Raw genomic sequence first — 19,200 nt, 5'->3', positions numbered from 1 at the left:
GGAAAAAAAAAAAAAAAAGCAAACAAAAAACCCCAAAGCAAAAGCCAACTGATATTTCTTCAAATTACCTTCACAGACAACAAGAATTTTGCGACTGAAATTCTGATGCAAAGAATTAATTTCCATGTATTTAGTATTTTTTAGTGCATTTCTTTTCCATTAATCCAGCCAGCAGTCCTTTCAACTTTCGTTAACTTTGACCCACAGCAAAGAGCTCTGTAGCTTAAATACCTGTTATAGGAGTGCTACTATGAAGTCCAAGCTTCAAATAATATTGTATTTATTACAGAACTAGAAAAACCACTGGAAAACCATGGATAGTGCTATAGACAAAAAGGTAGTTCAGACTGGGCATATGGATTACTATGAGTCAAATAAGCACTTTCAAAACCCTTGTACTTCTCCACATGTTTATAACTGAGCTACACCTTCTTGCACGTAATAAATCCAAACAAAGGCAAGGACAGTGTTTCAGTTTTATTATTTGAATTACTGGGCTTGTTATTGACCTTCAAAGTGGACTTACTGATAATGTGCAGGTCTTTCTCCAGATCAAATAAGGAGATGCCACATGCATGTAAGCATTTTCTAGCAAGCTTAAGCTGCAGTTCTTGTTGCAGTACTGGCTCAGTACTTGTTGCAAATATTCGCACTACAAAGCCATCCTGCAATAAATAAATAAGTAATTTTGTAAAAATCTACTTTATACTGTGGAATAAATGCATTAATTTACTTTTCATGGCCTAAGGACATCCATATAATGCTATTTCAAACTAAGTTATTAGAGGACACATTGATAAAGTAACATTTATTATAGAGGAGAAAAGAAGAAAATGCCAAACAGGATGAGCTGAACAGACCTTAAACATATTATATATATTGGCTTCTAAAAAAATACTATGAACACTAAGAGAATAGTAAATTGCTATAGAAATAATTAACTTTGAATTTTAATACAGAAATCTTGCTTTTGCAAGTATTTACACCTATATTTTAAGCCCTCTAATCCTCCTAATTCAGAGCCCAAAATTCTGGCCATGTTAAAAAAAAACACAATTGTTCTGTTAGCATGAAAATCGATTGATCCTGGTTTCCTTCCAGATGCACATCTGGCATCTCTTGACAACCCTGTCTCACCCCATACCTGTTTTACAGCTTTCTCTAAAAACAAGGACCTGTCCAGAATTAAGAACATAATAACTGTCTGCTTAAGAAAACAGAGAACAGCTAAAACTGGTTTTGCCCCTACTAGAAACATTTAGTTAGTTCTACAGCTTTGGCCAATAGGCAATTTTCATATAAAAAAAAATTCTACTGGAACATGGTATCTTTCGTATCTCTTGTATTAAATCTGGCTGAAATTCCCCAACAGGTACCAAAGCAATTACAGGGAATTAAATTAGAAAAAAAAAAAAAATTAAGCTCTAAGAAGCTTATCCCATAGAGGCCCTGAACAATAACATGTTAAGCAAACACTATTCCACATAGGATTATTTTCCTCAGGAAGAGCAACATTTTTTTTCCTGAAAACTTATCTGGAAAATAGAAAAATACCTGAAAAATCTACCAAAAATCAAAATTGTGTGGATAGATACCAAACTACTGCTCCTTTAAGCACAAATGTGGCAGTTTCTCACTAGTGATCTAGATACATGGATTTCAGCGTCAGTGAAGAAGAAGCCAAACAAGAAGCAAACAGGAAGCTGTAAGCATTGTAAAAAAAAACCAGTTCCATTCAGAGAAAAGTAGTTTACCCAATACATGTAAGACTTACATCTTTAGATGCTGCTATTTGGTTAATATATTCTCCATCAGTGAAAAGGATATTCTGCCCTTCAGTATGACAATCTGTAAGAAAAAGATGTAGACTGCAGTTTATATCAACATACATCCAGACACTGTTCTCTGCTTCCGTCTAATTTATTCTCATTACGGTTAGACTCTATGAGAGTTCTAGTTTGTCTAAAGAGAGATCTTACCATTCTGACAACATGCTGTTTTATGCTAGGATCTCCTCTCTCATCAAAAGCATAATACTCCTTTGTCCCCATAGAAGTTATTAAAGCACTCTCCACCGTATAAAACTTAAGAGCTTACTGCACAATTTAACTGCAAAAGCATTTAGTGTTCACCTGTGAGGGCTATTGTAAACTGTAACACAACTGAATTCTAATTTTCTGAGAGTCTTACGTGTTTATGCTTCTCCAAAGACTTAATGTTTTCTTTTAGTAGAGCCATTCTGTAAAGATTTCCCAGTCCATCATATAAACCCTACAGAAATAAATGAAATAGAACCAAACTGCCTGATCAAGAGGAATCTGTGGATGAAGCACTCTATAGGCAGACAGGAAAAGCCTCATGCTCACAGGCCCTCGCTCTCATGGGTGACTTCAACAACCCTGACACCTGTTGGAATGATGGTACAGCCCGTCACAAACAGTCCAGGAGGTTCCTCGATTGTGTGGAAGACAACTTCCTTCTGCAAGTAATAGAGGAACCGACAAGGAAAGGTGCCATGCTTGACCTCGTGCTCACCAACAGGGAAGGGCTCTTTGGAAACGTGGCACTGCAGGGCAGCCTTGGATGCAGCGACCACGAGATGGTCGAATTTGAGATCCTTAGGACAGTGAGAAGAGCATGCAGCAAGCGTACTGCCCTAGACTTCAAGGGAGCAGATTTTGGCCTCTTCAGGAACCTGCTTAGTAAGGCTCCATGGAATATAGCCCTAGAGGGCAGGGGGGCCCAAGACTCTTGGTTGGTCTTCAAGGATCACCTGCTACAAGCTCAGGAGTGTTGCATCCCAATTAGAAGGAAGTGCAGCAGGAGGGCCAGGAGACCTGCTTGGATGGATAAGGAGCTGATGAGGAAAACTGGAATGAAAAAGAGTCTTATAGAAAGTGGAAGCAAGGACAGGTGGCCTGGGAAGGGTACAGGGATGTCGTCCAGGAAGCTAGGGACCAGGTTAGGAAAGCTAAGGCCCAGTTAGAACTAAACTTGGCTAGGGATATTAAGGATAACAGGAAGGGAATCTACAGGTACATAGCAAATAAAAAATAGACCAGGGAGAACGTAGACCCCTCAGGAAGCTCTCGGGTGAACTAGCTACACAGCATTTGGAGAAGGCTGAGGTTCTGAATGACTTCTTTGCTTTGGTCTTCTCTAGCAAAGGCTCTGACCGCACCACCCAAGTCATGGAAGGCAGACGCTGGGCCCACTGTAGGAGAGGAATTGGTTCGAGACCATCTTAAAAATCTGAACGTGCACAAGTCCATGGGTCCTGATGAAATCCATGTGTGGGTCCTGAAGGAGCTAGCGAATGAAGTTGCTAAGCTGCTGTCCATCATATTTGAATAATCATGGCAGTCAGGTGAAGTTCCCGACAATTGAAAAAAGGGAAATATAACCCCCATTTTCAAGAAGGGGAAAATGGATGACCTGGGGAATTACAGACCAGTCAGCCTCACCTCTGTGCCTGGAAAAATCTTGGCGCAGATTCTCCTGGAAAGCATGCTAAGGCAAATGAAAAACAACAAGGTGCTTGGTGACAGCCAGCATGGCTTCACTAATGGGAAATTCTGCCTGACCAATTTGGTGGCCTTCTATGATGGGGCTACAGAACTGATGGACAGGGGTAGAGCAGTTGATGTCATCCACCTGGATTTGTGTAAAGCGTTCGACACTGTCCCACACAACATCCTTGTCTCTGAATTGGAGAGACATCAGTTTGATGAATGGACCACTCGGCGGATAAAGAATTGGCTGGATGGGCACACACAAAGAGTTATGCTCAATGGCTCAATGTCCAGCTGGAGACCTGTAACGAGTGGTGTCCCTCAGGGATCAGTGTTGGGAGTGATCTTGTTTAACATCTTCATTGCTGACATGGACAGTGGGTTTGAGTGCGCCCCCAGCAAGTTTGCCGACGACACCAAGCTGTGTGGTTCGGTTGATACGCTGGAGGGAAGGAATGCCATCCAGAGGGACCTTGACACACTTGTGAGGTGGGCTGATGCCAACCTCATGAACTTTAACCATGCCAAGTGCAAGGTCCTAGCCCTGGGTCGGAGCAATCCCAGGCACAGCTACAGGTTGGGCAGAGAAGAGATCCAGGGCAGCCCTGCGGTGAAGGACTTGAGGGTGTTGGTCGATGAGAAAATTAACATGAGCCAGCTTCAGTGTGCGCTCGCAGCCCAGAAAGCCACTGTACCCTGGGCTGCATCAAAAGGAGTGTGACCAGCAGGTCGAAGGAGGTGATCCTGCCCCTTTATTCTGCTCTCCTGAGACCTCACTTGGAGTATTGTGTGCAGTTCTGGTGTCCTCAACATCAAAAGGACATGGAACTGTTGGAACAAGTCCACAGGAGGGTCACAAGAGTGATCAGGGGACTGAAGCACCTCCCATATGAAGACAGGCTGAGAAAGTTGGGGCTGTTCAGCCTGGAGAAGGCTGCATGGAGACCTCATAGCAGCCTTCCAGTATCTGAAGGGGGCCTACAGGGGTGCTTCGGAGGGACTCTTCATTAGGGACTGTAGTGATAGGACAAGGGGTAATGGGTTAAAACTTAAACCGGGTAAGTTTAGATTGGATATAAGGAAGAAATTCTTTCCTGTTAGTGTGGTGAGGCACTGGAATAGGCTGCCCAGGGAGGTTGTGAATGCTTCAGCCCTGGCGGTGTTCAAGGCCAGGTTGGACAAGGCCTTGGGTGATATGTTTTAGAGTGAGGTGTCCCTGCCCATGGCAGAGGGGTTGGAACTTGATGATCTTAAGGTCCTTTCCAACCCTAACTATTCTATGATTTTATGATTCTATTATTCATTTTTCCATTGTTTATAAATTACACCAAACTACAAAACTAGGAATGCTGAAAAACTATAAAGCATATATGTGAATATATTGCACCTCTACTGAAAACAGGTCAGCTACTTCCAAGAACAACAAGGAAAGAATTCTGGAATTCTGCCCATATTTTGGGGAGGGGGGGGTGGTGAGGATAAGGAAGTGACCACTTTCTCAACAAGTCCGAAAGTATGACTCTACACCATCTCTTCTTCCCTTCCTGCTCTGCTGGCAAAACTACTAACATGGTATTATATGGCTTGTAAGGTGCTCATTTCGTTGATCACACACAGGAAAGGATCTCTACTACAGGACAGCTACTTTACACTCTAAATATCTGCTTCATAACAAGAACAAAAATCCAGCATCAGTCATTTTATCTAACAAATTTAATGTTAAATGAAGCACATACAACATCTTTCCAGCATACGCAGCAAGTTTGCTAGTTTTTCTAGGTAGCTGGAATGTTCTAGTAAAAATAATACAGCTGGAAAACCCCACAGGATTACACAAGCCCATAAACATGTTTACATTTTCCTGCTGTATTGCCCAGTCTAATACTGTATCTTACCAGAAGTAGAATATGCATTAGACCTAAGTAGTCAACTTCCCTCTTAGAGCACACACAGGTACAAATCACAAATGGAGTAAGCAGCAAACAAGATGGAGAATGGCAGATACACTGAAGTTTGAAATATTGCTGTCTCAGAAACAATCTCTAATAACCTCTGTCCAAAGTCAGTTCATGTTACTAATTCTCTATGCTGTAAAGTGGTACTAGTGATAAAACAAAAGAATTGTCTATAAGTTAAAGACAAGTTAAAAAAAAATAATTAAATGACATTTCTGAATCGTTATAGAAAATTGCTAAACTTTAAGAACACTTTAATGGCTGAAAATTAAATGCTCACACAACAGTCAAGGAAACAGAATGTTTTGGCCACCAGTGGATCCATATTACACTCCTGGCCAGCTTCCTGAGACATTTCAAGAAGAGGCAGGCCTCACAGTAAACATTTTTGGGTTTTGTTTAGATGTTTTGTAGGTGTGTTCGTGTAGAATATCTGAACAGGGATGTTTTGGGGGTGTGGGTGTTTTTGTTTGATTTGGGGGGTTTAATGTATATGCTCTTCTGAATCATTCCTAAAAATTAGCACTTAATAAGGTAACATCCAAGCCCAGCATTAATTATCAAATTAATGAGGAGAGCAGAAAATGGAAGGCAAGTGAAATATCTGCAAAAAGTAGAATATTGTAGTGCATCAGCTAGCAAGGTGCTCTTACTGTAGTTTTATTCAATCTGACTTTTGAAATTAGTCTGGGGACAAAGCTATCCAAGATTACTGTATGAAGATTACTGTAACAAAAAGGGTTTCTGTTTTACTTAAAGGACATTAACTACAGACATCTGTTAATCACAAGCCTCCTTAGAGGTTTCAAGAGAAGATGACTGTCAAGCACCACCTTTGTATTCAAATATTTATGCACAAGGTGGTGAGACACTGATACAGGCTGCTCAGAGTAGTGGATAACCCATCCCTGGAGGTGTTCTAGGTCAGGCTGAACGGGGTTTTGAGCAACCTGTCTCTGCCCGTGGCAGGGGGGTTGGAACTAGATGATCTTTAAGGTCCCTTCCAACACAAAACATCCTGTGAATCTATGACAGAGCATCTTGTGCCTGCTAGTAAGTACTCTTGAGCTTGTCTAGGCTAAACTCAGCAGTACTTTTCAGAATAAGTGACTAGTCCTGAGCACCAAGATATTTATGTGCAATTTCAAAGAACAATGAATCTACATAACATGTAACTTCCACGTAACGTGTAACTTCAACTTCTTCAGCTGAGCATAGCAACCTTTCTAAGCATTACAGTTAAGTTCAAGATGAAAACCTCCTCTGTAAATTCAGATTCAATCAGCTAGAAAATCTCATAGAACTCAGAGATTCCTTTATGGTATCTGGACTGGAAAGACAGATCCACAGCTCAAGGACAGTGTATAAAGCTTGGCAAAAGCGTTAGGTACAAGAATGCTGACACACAGTCTTGTAGCTCCAGATACCCTGTCAGATTTGCTAGATTTATCTATTAAAGCAGAAATACTTTGAAATAGAAGTTTATGGTTTCAAGAAGCTGATGTATCATACTGAGAAAGGAAAAGATAACATTCCATAGCTCACTGTAAGGTGATGTGACTTTTAGCTAGTATCAGTTCCTAACCATATCTCCTAATGAACTCCTCATCTCCTACGCATACCTGCATGAATAAATACGAATACCTTATTTAAATGCACTATCACCAACCCAGGCATTTGAAACACATTAACTCCAGATACAGCCATGTCTGAATACCTTACCAAGTAGGAGCCATATAAGTGTTCAGCTGTTGCCAAGGTTACTGCTCTCTAGTTCTATCTGGTGTGGCTTTTCAGAACTACAAGGTGTGAGTCATTAGCAGCCACTATTATTTAAGTGTTATGTATCTACTTCGGTTTCCTCAAGATATATACATCCCATTTCCCTTCATTCCTTCTAACAGGAAATAGAAATAACCAGAAGTGGACCCCTTTGAATTTGTCCTAGACAAAAGAACAAGACCATCTCTGCTCACAATGTAACAGTGACAGAAGCACAGAAAGTAAAAATAGCAAGTTCAAGGGCTGAAATACAAAGGATAGGCATTATGAAAACACCTAGCATCCACTTTGACACCATCAGAAACCATACAAAATGCAACTGTGTGAAGTACTTTGAGGGATTTATGAATGGGGTATTCCTGCAGTTACAAAATTTCCTTTTGCACTGAAAGATTAATACATTTTTGTTTAGCAGGCATGCTGTTGTTTAATTTGTGACTTTTTACAGTATAAACACAATACAGTCTGTCTTGAAGAATGACACTTGTCACTGAGATTTGCAAAAGAAAGCTAGCAGTTCAGAGGTGTAGACTTTCAATGTGCTCAAGTGTCTCTCAAGACTTGCACAAATAGCAATGACTTGTTTACCAGGGGTAACATAATTGAGAATCTCAAAGAATCCTATTTGTTGAAGAAGCTACCTTGAGGTGAATAAAGTAGAAAACCAGTTCCACAAACCAATTCAAAAATTACTGTTTGTGTTAGAAATACAGAAAGCCTGGAGATTTTTCCTGAGATTTCAATCAGTGCATTTTTATTCATATCAGGATGCAACACAAAATCTTTCTTCTGATGTATAGAATAAGGTTGTAGTCGTTGTAGAAAGATATTCTAATGCCTTTCTACTGTTTTGAGTGACTAAGAACAGATATGTTTTTCCAGAAGGTCATTAAAGGATGTTCTGAGAACATCCTCATCTTTAAAACAGAGACCCAAGTTACGAGGCTCCTTTGCAAAGGACACAAAGAACAAATGAAAAGCCCAAACAAAACTACAAAAAAAAATCCAAAACAGATAAACGAAAACCCACAATTTAAACATCAGGAGCACTGTTCCTCAATGTTCATTAGCCTCCTTTGATTACTGAATACATTTCTACCTATATTAAAAAACAAATGGGTTTGGCCATAGTTTACTACCTAGATGTTAGAGCTACTGAACACAAGGTCATAGCTGAGCCAAATGCTCAAAGTTTAAACAAGGGGTGAAACAAAAATTCTTTAAGAAGGGAGTTAAGCTCTTGGAGTCTTCACATTAAAATGAGCATACATTCTAAAATGTTGCAATATTCTTGTAGCAGTCAGAGTAAGATGGCAGACCTCTGAATGAAATACTGCAGTTGGCCTAGTGCAGCAAACCAAAGTCATAAAAAAGCAATCTCTTCATAATCTCAAAGTCTGTCTCAGTTTCTCTTCTGCTTACCTGAAAATACATAGCATGTAAACATGCTATGCTATATAACCATCTTCTCATAGCTGGAGGTTCTTACCTGGCAAAGCAACTGTACCGTCTTGCTCCAAGGTTTCAGGGTTTATTCTTACGGCTGTCATACTGTGATTATTCGCATCTCTATATAATAAATAACCCTGGTAAGAGTAACAAAATATATATTGTTATGGAAATATTCTTAATTACATTAAAGGGTATTGTCAAGAGTGGAAAAAAAAGCACATCACAGGTATTTTTTAAAAATTTTGGAAACCTTTTAGTTTTACATTAAGATTACTTAATTTTATCAACTTTTTTCCACTAATCAAATTCTACAGTAAAAAAGGAAATTTGACCTCTTTCCTCCACCATTTTTACATGCTGTAGATCAGCATACTAAAGATCATATACAGCTTTTGAAGCCATACATAGTAATGCTGTTCTTCATATGTGCATATAATTACAGTTCAGATCCACAGCCACAGTAAAAAAAAAGTGTTCCTGTTCCCACTTTCCAAATCAACAAAAGATTCACAAGAATTCCAGGATGGAAATGCATATATTACCCGATATAGAAAGGTGATCATTAATAAATACGTGCATTAAAAACTACAGAATTCTTCAAAACCCTTGATTAACTACTTCGACCCACACGCTAACAGGATTCCATGTATTTATTCTCTAAGCCCTTCAAAGAAATGTCACAAAGTATATGGTGATTTTGGTGACAGCAGCCATGACACAAGGTTACATACAATGAGTTACATACACTGCTCACTTCCTATCTCATAGCCAGACCTAAGGGAATGGACATATTGAGGACTACTAATTTTCTCTTTCTGGTTCTCCATGTGCAGAATACCTTCATTTCTCCAAAATTAACTATTCTGGTCAGCAGTCCATGTCAGAAAGTCTCCTTTGGTATACCAAAATAGTGTCCTCTCTCTGTTCATTTGTGCATATATTTGCAAGGTTTCATTCAGTCACCAGTTTAGAAGGCTTCTCAGTATAAAGATCTCCCTACCCGAAACTCACATTTGAGGTTTATTGTTTATACCTATAATTCTGAGTGCATGTTTAAAAAAAATACCGTCAAGTGAGGTTTTGTTAGCTTAAACAAGATTGGTTCTATGTGCGCATAACGTGCACAGATCCGTAAGAGAGGCAATACGGCAACTTTGCTCTCCTATCTTTTTTGATGCTACAATGCTTGTGGATCCTTAAAAAATTTTGAGGGTGCAGGGCAGGAACATATTTGCAAAATTTACACTTAAGAAGCATTTCAGCTATAAAAGCAGCTACAGAAGAAGACTACTTAAGGGCTCTTATAAACACATTCAAGGTGACTGAGGCCACGAAAAAATAGTATTCACCTGAAGGAGCGCTGCAGAGGCCAATATGAAAAATGACTAAGTAATGATCCTGACAACAGCAGTGTCACAGCAGAAGATACAACAATGGCTTGCACTCACTTTAGGCACAATTGACCTCCGGTGGGGCTTCCACACATATAAGAATGGATGCATTTCACAGGGAGGTCATTAAGGCTTAACCTCAGAATATCTTCATCTGTCAAACCTAATTATAATCAACAGAAAAATCCAACCAACCCTTTTGCTTCCATCTAAACTACTTGAAATTTCCTGACTAAATCAATCTCTGTGAAATTTGAAAAATCAAATCCACACAAACTAGGAAAAATAAGTAAAGAGCATTAGACAAGAAAAAGTTTCAGTCTAAAATAACTGATACGATGAAGTTAGAAAAATCATTTCAATTTGAGCTGACTTAACCAAGCACCTGAAGTGAAATGAGACTGAAGGCACATCTTAAGCTCTTTCATGAACACATACTTAGCAATAAGTGCAATTTACACATCTTCCTACAAATATAGTCCTAGAGTGACATTCTTCCAACTAACAGCATCTTTGGGTACAGTCACTGGGACTGCATACACCTGTACAAGCACTCAGAGAAGAATATCAAATACATTTATAGGTATGTACAAAATGTCCAAATGCGTAACTCTGTATAGTGACATTGCATGGATCCTATTATTTTCCAAACTGACAAAATGGGCTCCTGAATGAAGGCATCTGCATACGTGTATTGTGCCAGTATTCCCTTTGGTGACCTGCTTTGATACTAAACAAAAACCGATTTTGTGTGTATATGCATATATACGAGACAACTGCATAATAGAATACATATTTGTTCTGAGCAATTTAACTTCAAAAACATGGCAAGGAGTGCACTTAATTTCATAATGGAACAATGAAATCACTCATAAAAATTACTTAGTAGTTATAAGATAAAGTAAATTAATTATTTTCTGAAATTAAATTTGTGTTTTGTTGTGGGGGTTGTTTTTGTTTCTTTTGCAGTTTGCTGTCGGGTTTTTTAAGAGTGAGGAAGAGAACACATATAGTGGTAATAACAGGATTCTAAACACCCCACAATTTTTATAATGAATGGCAAAGGTATAAAAAAAGCTGGTTGATATTCCAGAAACTAACTCTAAGAAAACAAAATATCTAAATATAGTTAACTCTGCAGTGGTAACATGAACAATTATCTCTATTTATGGCTTATGCACCCTCAATCCTCCCCCAGTTAAAACAGCATTTCCTTATTTTACTGCAAATGCTTTAAAGGCAATTTATTTTCATGAATAGATACTTCAAGTATTTTAACACTATTTTTTTGCAAAAGCATATTTTTACATCCACCAACTTCCTCAAGAAGCATACATCAACTGACTGTACAAATCATAAATTTATGTGTTAAACCATCATATTGTGAGAAAGCCTAGAGTGACAACACCAGTGAAACTTTTCATTACACTTTTCTATATGTCAGCTCAATCAGATGTTCCTCATCTTCCACAATTTAAAAGTCAGTACCAAAAACCTGATTTTTACAACTGAAGTCAAAACAACAGTACATTATCCATGTAAGCTTACTCTAAGCCAAGATCTACTTAAATTACTCATGAGGGATGGGGGGTGGGGTGCATGTTTTAAGTATTCACCTACCTGAGCATAGCCTAACCAAGACTTTTTTTCCTTTCTGTTTTTGATGCGGGATGTAGAATTGTATATATGGCCCTGGAAAGCAAAAAAACTCAATCATTTAATAAATATCAGAGTAACTATTTTACAAATAAACATCTACTGTCTAACAATGTATTGAACCATATTGACAAGCGAAAATTTTAAGAAAATACTGTAAAATTCACATAGAAATAACCAGAAAAATTTAGGCAAACTGCAGCAGAACTGATCATTAGTAAGCTCAAAGATTCTCAACGGAAACAGGACATCATAAAAGTTACTATTTTAACTGCCATTCATCAGGGAAGAAGTAATCACATTACCCTCACTGTCCCGCTATATCCAGAACCGATTTTGTAAAGTCCATCTTTACACAAGAGATAGAGGAAAAAGCCATCACTCTGAAGTAGGCACTGGTCATCATCATCTACAGATATTTCTTTCAATGGCCATTTGTGCATCAAGGCTGCCTTCTTTATCCCATTACTGAACCAGTCCTGGATTTGGATTTTGCCCACCAGAACTGCCTGTACACTCCGTTGAAGAGAGTTTAAAATGGTCGGCACCTAAATGGTAAAACAAAGAGTAAAAAACACAATTGTTTTTCAAATGGTGCATTTTCTGTTCTATCTCTAACTCAAGAAAGACAAAGAAAAACCTACTCTTATTGCAAAACTAGCAAGGGTAAAAAAAATAACTGAAGTTACACGATAGATCTTCTCAGAACTCATGTACGCATTATTTACATAAACCCCCAGATACAGAGAAGTTTTACTGCAAGACCTGAATAGTCTGACAAGCATGGCTGCCATTATTGGTGAGGATAGCAGAGATTGCTTGCAACGTCCTTCCTGTCTCTCCCCATGCAGCTACCAAACTGAAGAGGCAAGCACAGGAAAGTGCTGTCAAGGACTGTCCTGTACTGTCATTCATTCCTGTGCTGCGGACAGTTATCTCCAGAAGAAGCTGGAACAGGGATTCTGCAGATAAAACACAGTAATTATACAGACAAGTCACAAAATCACACAAAGCAATTTGCCAGTCAATGTGAAATTAAGATTTACAAAAAATACATCTTTCCTCAGCCATTAAGTTTAGCCCTAGAAAAGAAAGCATCCCATTTAAATAGGCCTAAAACATCCTGACTTTTCATTCTTTTTCCACCAGAAAATGTTGAGTCTTGATTATCCCAACAGCCAGAGAAGGAAATCAAAGTCCTTCCATTATAGTGGAACACATTAACAAGAAATGGGCCACTTATTTTACCTGCCTATTCAGTCTACCTCATCACTAAGACAGTGTGTAGGTCTTTATAACTATGATCTATGTTGAAGCACATCCCATTTCTCAGAAACAAGCATTTCAAATCAAAGCTTGAAAATTATTCTGATCGTGTGCCTCTTCAAGCACTGCGTAGTGACTGAACATCTGTAACAATCAAGGTGAGAACTGAAATCCACCTCAATTTTTTTGATTGTATATACAAATAATCACCAAGGCAGCAATCAAAACAAAGCCTTCTTTGTAGCTTTTTAATACTCTGCATCAATACAAAATAAAAGCCTTCTGGAACAAACTATCATGTTTGGAAATGGAATACTGTTGAGCCATAATACAGGAAAGCATACACAAAAACTCTTAAGATGTATTTTATTTTTTATTTTACTTTTAAACAAAGGATGCTACAGCCTAGACTTCCTCACAGTTCTATAAACCAGTAAAAACTATGAATTAACAAAAGATAATTAGATTTTAACTTAGACGGCATAATTACACACTCAAAGCCATCAGAAGTTCAACTTTTATTTTCAGTATCATTAAAAACAAAATTAATTTTCAGGGAAGCTTTTGGATGACCAGAGGAAACAAAGGCAAGAATTCTTAATAGCTTTATATAAATTGCAACATTAATTAGCTAAGCTATACATCACAACAGCAGATGGTAAGTTCACTGTAGAACTATCTTCTTTCCAATAACACCAAGTATTTTATACCTTCAGTAAGACAAATGAATTTGTAAGGTTGTACAGTTTACTATGTTTCACTGAAATGTTACATTACACAGCAACAAAATCCTTCATATATATACACACACATACCCCTTTACATCCCAAGATTACCGCTCTACAAATAATTAATATTGAGAAAGTACTGGTTACACCATAAGGAGTTTACCCTCCAGAATAAAGTCAGTCAGCTGAGAACAAGCACATTACTATCTCACAAAAATACCTGCAAGAAACCATTTTATTCTGTCCAGCACAGTAACGGATACATATTAATACAAATACAGTAATAGATGAGACATTACCTAGGACTTCAGGAGGTTCCGACTGCAGGCCTTCTGGTTGCTGGCCCTGAAGCACATTAAGTAGGGCTTGTAGGCTCCTGAGACACAAAGATGGATGAGAAAATCTTGTCTCCTTTATCAGTTCAAAGACTTCACATAATCCAACTTCAATGATCTAAGGAAGAACAGATATTTCAGAGTAACTGTTGGTATTTTTGCATCTTCACCAATAAGGGTATATCCCAACGTTCACAGAACAAGATAGTTATCTGAATGACAAAAATGTAATACAGAATACAAAGGCATTAAATACAAAATACGAAAGAATTAAAATCAAGAACTCACCTTACACAACTGTACAAGCAAATACTAGAAGTAATGTCATTATATGAAAGTGCTTATCTAAGCAGAGTAAAAGTTCCCTGAAAAAGGTTGGTTTTTTTTTATAATGTAAGACAAACTGTGCCTCTGAGGCCTTCTAATTTCTATGCAGCTTGCACTTTGACAGACCTTTTTCCTTACTCATTAATGAGAACCAGCAAGCAAGAATTGGCTCGCAGCCTGAATTCCCAAATCGAGTAATGATGCATTTGACAGCTGATACTGGCAGAACTAGTACTTTCCTCTTCAAAGCCTCTGAGATTACTTTTTGTCACAAAAATGAGGATTAATTGCTCGTCACTGGAACTCCACATGTACTTGGACATGCATTATGCCAACAGATACAATATCTGTAAAAGCACTGGTACAGCCACTCCTGATTTTCCCTTTTAGAATTGCTGAATATTCTGAGATTACAATTATTCTCTCCATTGAATGCTTCCTTTCACTTCCTTTCCAAAGTATGTGGCAATGATGAAAGTGAAAGAAGGTCGTTAACTAATTACAAATAAGCAACCTGTCTTGGGTTCAGCAGCAGCAGTCATTTTTCTCATTCTCAGAAGCTGGTGCAGTGCTGCAGTTTTGACTTTCAGCCTGGGAACAGCACTTATAACACCAATGGTTTTAGTTGTTGCTCAGTAATGTTTACTCTGACCAAGGACTTTCTGAGTCTCATGCTCTGACAGGGAGGAGGGGAAGCCAGGAGGAACCAGAGACAGGACACCTGACCCAAACTAGCCAAAAAGGTATTCCATACCACAGCACATCATACCCACTATATAAACTGGGGGCAGTTACCCAGAAGGGCTAGATCACTGCTAGGGTCAGGCTGGATATCACTCAGTGGGTGGTGAGCGGTTGTATTCTCTTCCCTTCCTATTTTCCTTATCATTATTATTATGGTGGTAGCAGCAGTGATTTGTGTTATACCTTAGTTACTGGACTGTTCCTATCTTAACCCGTGGGAGTTACATTCTTTCAATTCTTCTCCCCATTCCTCTGGGAGTGGGGGGAGGAAGAAGGGGAAGAGCGAGCTGTGCGGTTCTGAGTTACCGTCTGGGTTTAAACCTTGACACACCTGTACCTTCAAAACTTCACCATGTGTTTCTGTGAGGACCAGAGCCCCAGTGCTTAGAGAGTTTAATGAATGTTCACCCCTGACTAAAAACTACAGAAAAAAAAAACCTGAAACATGAAAATAAGTTAACGGAACTGCCACTCACGCCTAAAACAAATATAGTCTGGCAGGCAATAGTAAGTTCTACCGGATGCCCCACAAATGCCTTTTCTGTCATTCAATTTATTTTTATTCCTGTCTTCCTGAACTTATTTTACCACCTGTTTGATTTTTGGAGGAATAATAGAAACATAATCAAATCAAATCTTCAGAGTGCAACCGCAATTTTCCTGCAAATTACACCTTTCATTTCGTATCTTCAGTGCAGTGGGAGAAAGCACATGCATAGAATCTACCAGGGTAAAAATATCGACAAAATAACAGCATGGATGGTTTTTCCAGGATCCAAAACTCAGTTATCATTTTTTTATTTCTTTTTATAAAAGCAAATAGCGATAGGACAAGGGGGAATGGCTTTGAACTGAAAGAGTATAGATATAGACTAGATACTTGGAAGCAATTCTTCATTATGATGGCAGTAAGCACCTGGAATAGGTTGCCCAAAGAAGCTGTGGCTGCCCCACCCCTGGAAGTGTTCAAGGCCAATCTGGACAGGGCTTTAAGCAACCTGGTCTAACGGAAGGTGTCCCTGCCCATGGCAGGGGGCTTGGAACTAGGTGATCCTTAACATCCCTTCCAACCCAAACCCTCCTATGCTGATCTTGTAGGCTAAAAAATAAAATGCATTGTAGTATATTAAATGCACTGTAGTAGGCTAAAGAATAAAATGCAACTGAGTAGTTTATTGTATTCTTCCTGATCTTCAGACTGAAAGTCTCATCTAGCAGCTGACAGAGGCAGCTGGAGAAAGCAGAGAATCTAACAAATAGAAAAGATAATTTTATGAACTTCGCTACAGTAGGAATCAACAATGGATAGTTCTGCTGGGATTTTGCCTGATCTGCACAGGTTTTGGGTTGTTTGGGGTATTTTTTTAGTATCTGAGATCAACAGACTGGGTAGGCTTCTTAAAACAGGTCTTTTAACCTTAATATATGTATATGTATATTATATATATAGACACACATATATATAATGTCTCAACTGCTCCAAACTGTGCACTGAAGGATAGAACAAGAAAAGTTCATTTCAACACATCTTTAGCTTGTTCTCGCTCCTCTCTTGACAGGTCTGAGCCAAAACAAGTACTGCTGCAGCCATAGCCTCTGTGTTGCAGCCTGCCAGCTCTTACTGATGATGCTCTCCATGCAGCCACGCAGCTCTCCCATTCCCTTGCAAGATCTTTGAGACTTCAGATCAAAAGTGTAAACCCATCTTATGAAAGGTTGTCCTGGGTTTAGCAGTGGCAGTCATTTTTTCTCCTTGGTAGCTGGTGCAGTGCTGTGTTTTGACTTTCCGGCTGGGAACAAAGCTGATAAAAATGATGTTTTGGTTTGGCCAAGGACTCTGTGGGCCTCATGCTCTGCCAGGGAGGAGGGGAAGCCGGGAGGAAGCAGAGACAGGACACCTGACCCAAACTGACAAAAGAGGTATTCCGTACCACAGCACGTCATGCCCAGGAGGGAACCGGGAGTTAGACAGAAGGGCATGGTGGACTGCAGGGTTGGAGGAGGTATCGGTCGGTGCTTGGTCAGGCTGGGGGGTCGAGTTATCGGTCGGCTGGTGATGAGGTGTTGTATTCTCTTCCCTTGTTATTTCCTTTATCATTACTATTATTGGTGGTAGCAGTAGTGATTTGTGTTATACCTTAGTTACTAAACTGTTCTTATCTCAACCCGTGGGAGTTGCATTTCTTTTTGATTCTCCTCTCCGTTCCCCCAGGAGTAGGGGGAGGGCAAGAAGGGGGGGGGAGTGGGTAACAAGCTGTCTGCTGGGTTTAAACCACGACAAAAGTACACAAAATTCTAGCCTGGACACAGACATTATGAGATAAAAGAAAGTTTCCTACCATTTTTTCTAAGCCACCCTCTTTTTAAACCTGCACCACTTTTCTGGCTTATCCTTCTGATAAGCTCGCTAACACCTTTAACCAATATCAGTGTTTTAGTTTCCACATGCAAGTGTTCTTGGAACATCCTTCTGGGAACTTCTTTCATTTCAAAATCTCCTTAAGACCCCACTGAATTGTTTATGAATGCTAATAGCTACACTGCCCTTTATTTATATTTCAAATGCCACATCTGCAATCATTCGCTAATTCACTTAACACAATCCACAGGGAGTCAAATGCAGCTCATAAACAAGGGGAATGGCTCTAAACTGCAAGGGGAGAGACAGGAAGGTGATATACTGGCACAGGTTGCCCAGAGAAGCTGTGGCTGCCCCAACCCTGCAAGTGTTCAAGGCCAGGCTGGATACAGCTTTGAGTAACTTTATCCAGTGGAAGGTATCTCTGCCCATGGCAGGAAGGGTTGGAACCAGGTGATCCTTAAGGTCCCTTTGAACCCAAACCAGTCTATTTACTCTGTGACTTATCAACCATTCTTTTTATTCCTTTTCAATTCTCCACCACTATATTTGGGTGCCAACTCTGCCCTTCAGATAATGCTACCTAAACACAAGCACCTATAAAATTCTAATTTTCTAAGCAACTAGAACATTCTACATAATCACTGCTGCAAGAACATTTTTAATTCAGTGTCTGGTTTAGAGCAAAGAAAAAGTTAATATGAATGCGCTTTTTAGACTCAGAACAACAAAAGGAAGCAGGATTCATAGCATTGATAAGCTAGCAATAATCAAAACTAGGCGCACAGAAGTTACCTAGTGCAAAACCAGCGAATCAGCAAATTAAAAAAAAAAAAGAAAAAAAATCAGTAATATATATTATAAGCACAGAAGTAGTGAACAGTAAAAAATCTACCCTGTTGAACTGTAATGTCCAAATTCTTAATGTGCATTACTATAGTGCCAAAAGGCACTAAAGCCAAAACGGGATGATCAAAAAACTAAGGTAGTAAGAATAATAGGCAATTACTGCAATTACACATATACCTGGCAAATCATCATAGAAAACACTCCACCAGTTGAATTCCAATAGCAGAAAGATTTATTCTTTTATAGGGTAAAGCAAAAGAAAGCAGCCTTTATCACTACAGGTAGTAGCCTCTCACAGATTAGAGCTGCCTTGTTTACATTTTTTGTAGAGCTTTGAGGCTGTCGGTTATTTTCCACCACCAGTAAAGGAGTACATGCTCAATGTTTACCTGACATTTAACTGACTTAAAATTAATTACTGGGATATACAGATCTTCCTAATTCAACAAATCAGACAATTCTGAACTAGACTGACTACAAATAAACTATAGCTATTTTCTAAGCAGCTGGCTTATAATGCTGCTCTTTATTCCACACAAAGAACATAACAACACGGCATGCTCTAAGCTATATTGAGTTACTTGCCTTTGGGAGTTTAATAGGTGGCTCTTTGGATTCCTCTTCTTCATCACTGTCCGAATCCCCACTCTGTACACTGTTCTTTGAAGCCAGAGATACAGATGCTTCCTTTTTTTGCCACTCCAACACACAATGGCGGACATTGCAGTAAACATTAAAAGCTGAAGGATTGCTGTGTAATTTGATATCTGGTATGGTTATGGTACTCTCTATGTTTTCAGTCTGAAAAACAAGATTAGTTTTAAGTTTATTAGAACTTTCATGC

The 19,200-nt window shown here is 39.0% G+C and overlaps 1 protein-coding gene across 1 annotated transcript in view; it reads right to left on the bottom strand.

Moving 5' to 3' along the window:
• MYCBP2 (MYC binding protein 2) overlaps positions 1-19,200 on the bottom strand; it is a 191,813-nt gene that overhangs the window by 132,743 nt on the left and 39,870 nt on the right. The window contains exons 3-10 of the mRNA XM_061367719.1: positions 18,942-19,157; positions 14,042-14,195; positions 12,514-12,710; positions 12,054-12,296; positions 11,713-11,784; positions 8,739-8,835; positions 1,775-1,848; positions 527-665 (exon numbers count right to left, since the gene is read on the bottom strand). Coding sequence (XP_061223703.1) covers positions 527-665; positions 1,775-1,848; positions 8,739-8,835; positions 11,713-11,784; positions 12,054-12,296; positions 12,514-12,710; positions 14,042-14,195; positions 18,942-19,157 — 1,192 coding nt within the window. The remainder of the gene's footprint in view (positions 1-526; positions 666-1,774; positions 1,849-8,738; positions 8,836-11,712; positions 11,785-12,053; positions 12,297-12,513; positions 12,711-14,041; positions 14,196-18,941; positions 19,158-19,200) is intronic.

This window comes from Neopsephotus bourkii, unplaced genomic scaffold, assembly GCF_033783945.1.
Source record: "Neopsephotus bourkii isolate Nb327-2 ecotype Australia unplaced genomic scaffold, CSIRO-AGI_Nbou_v1 NB_1394, whole genome shotgun sequence".
Taxonomy (NCBI): Eukaryota; Metazoa; Chordata; class Aves; order Psittaciformes; family Psittacidae; genus Neopsephotus; species Neopsephotus bourkii.
This window is presented reverse-complemented; position numbering and strand designations above follow the sequence as displayed.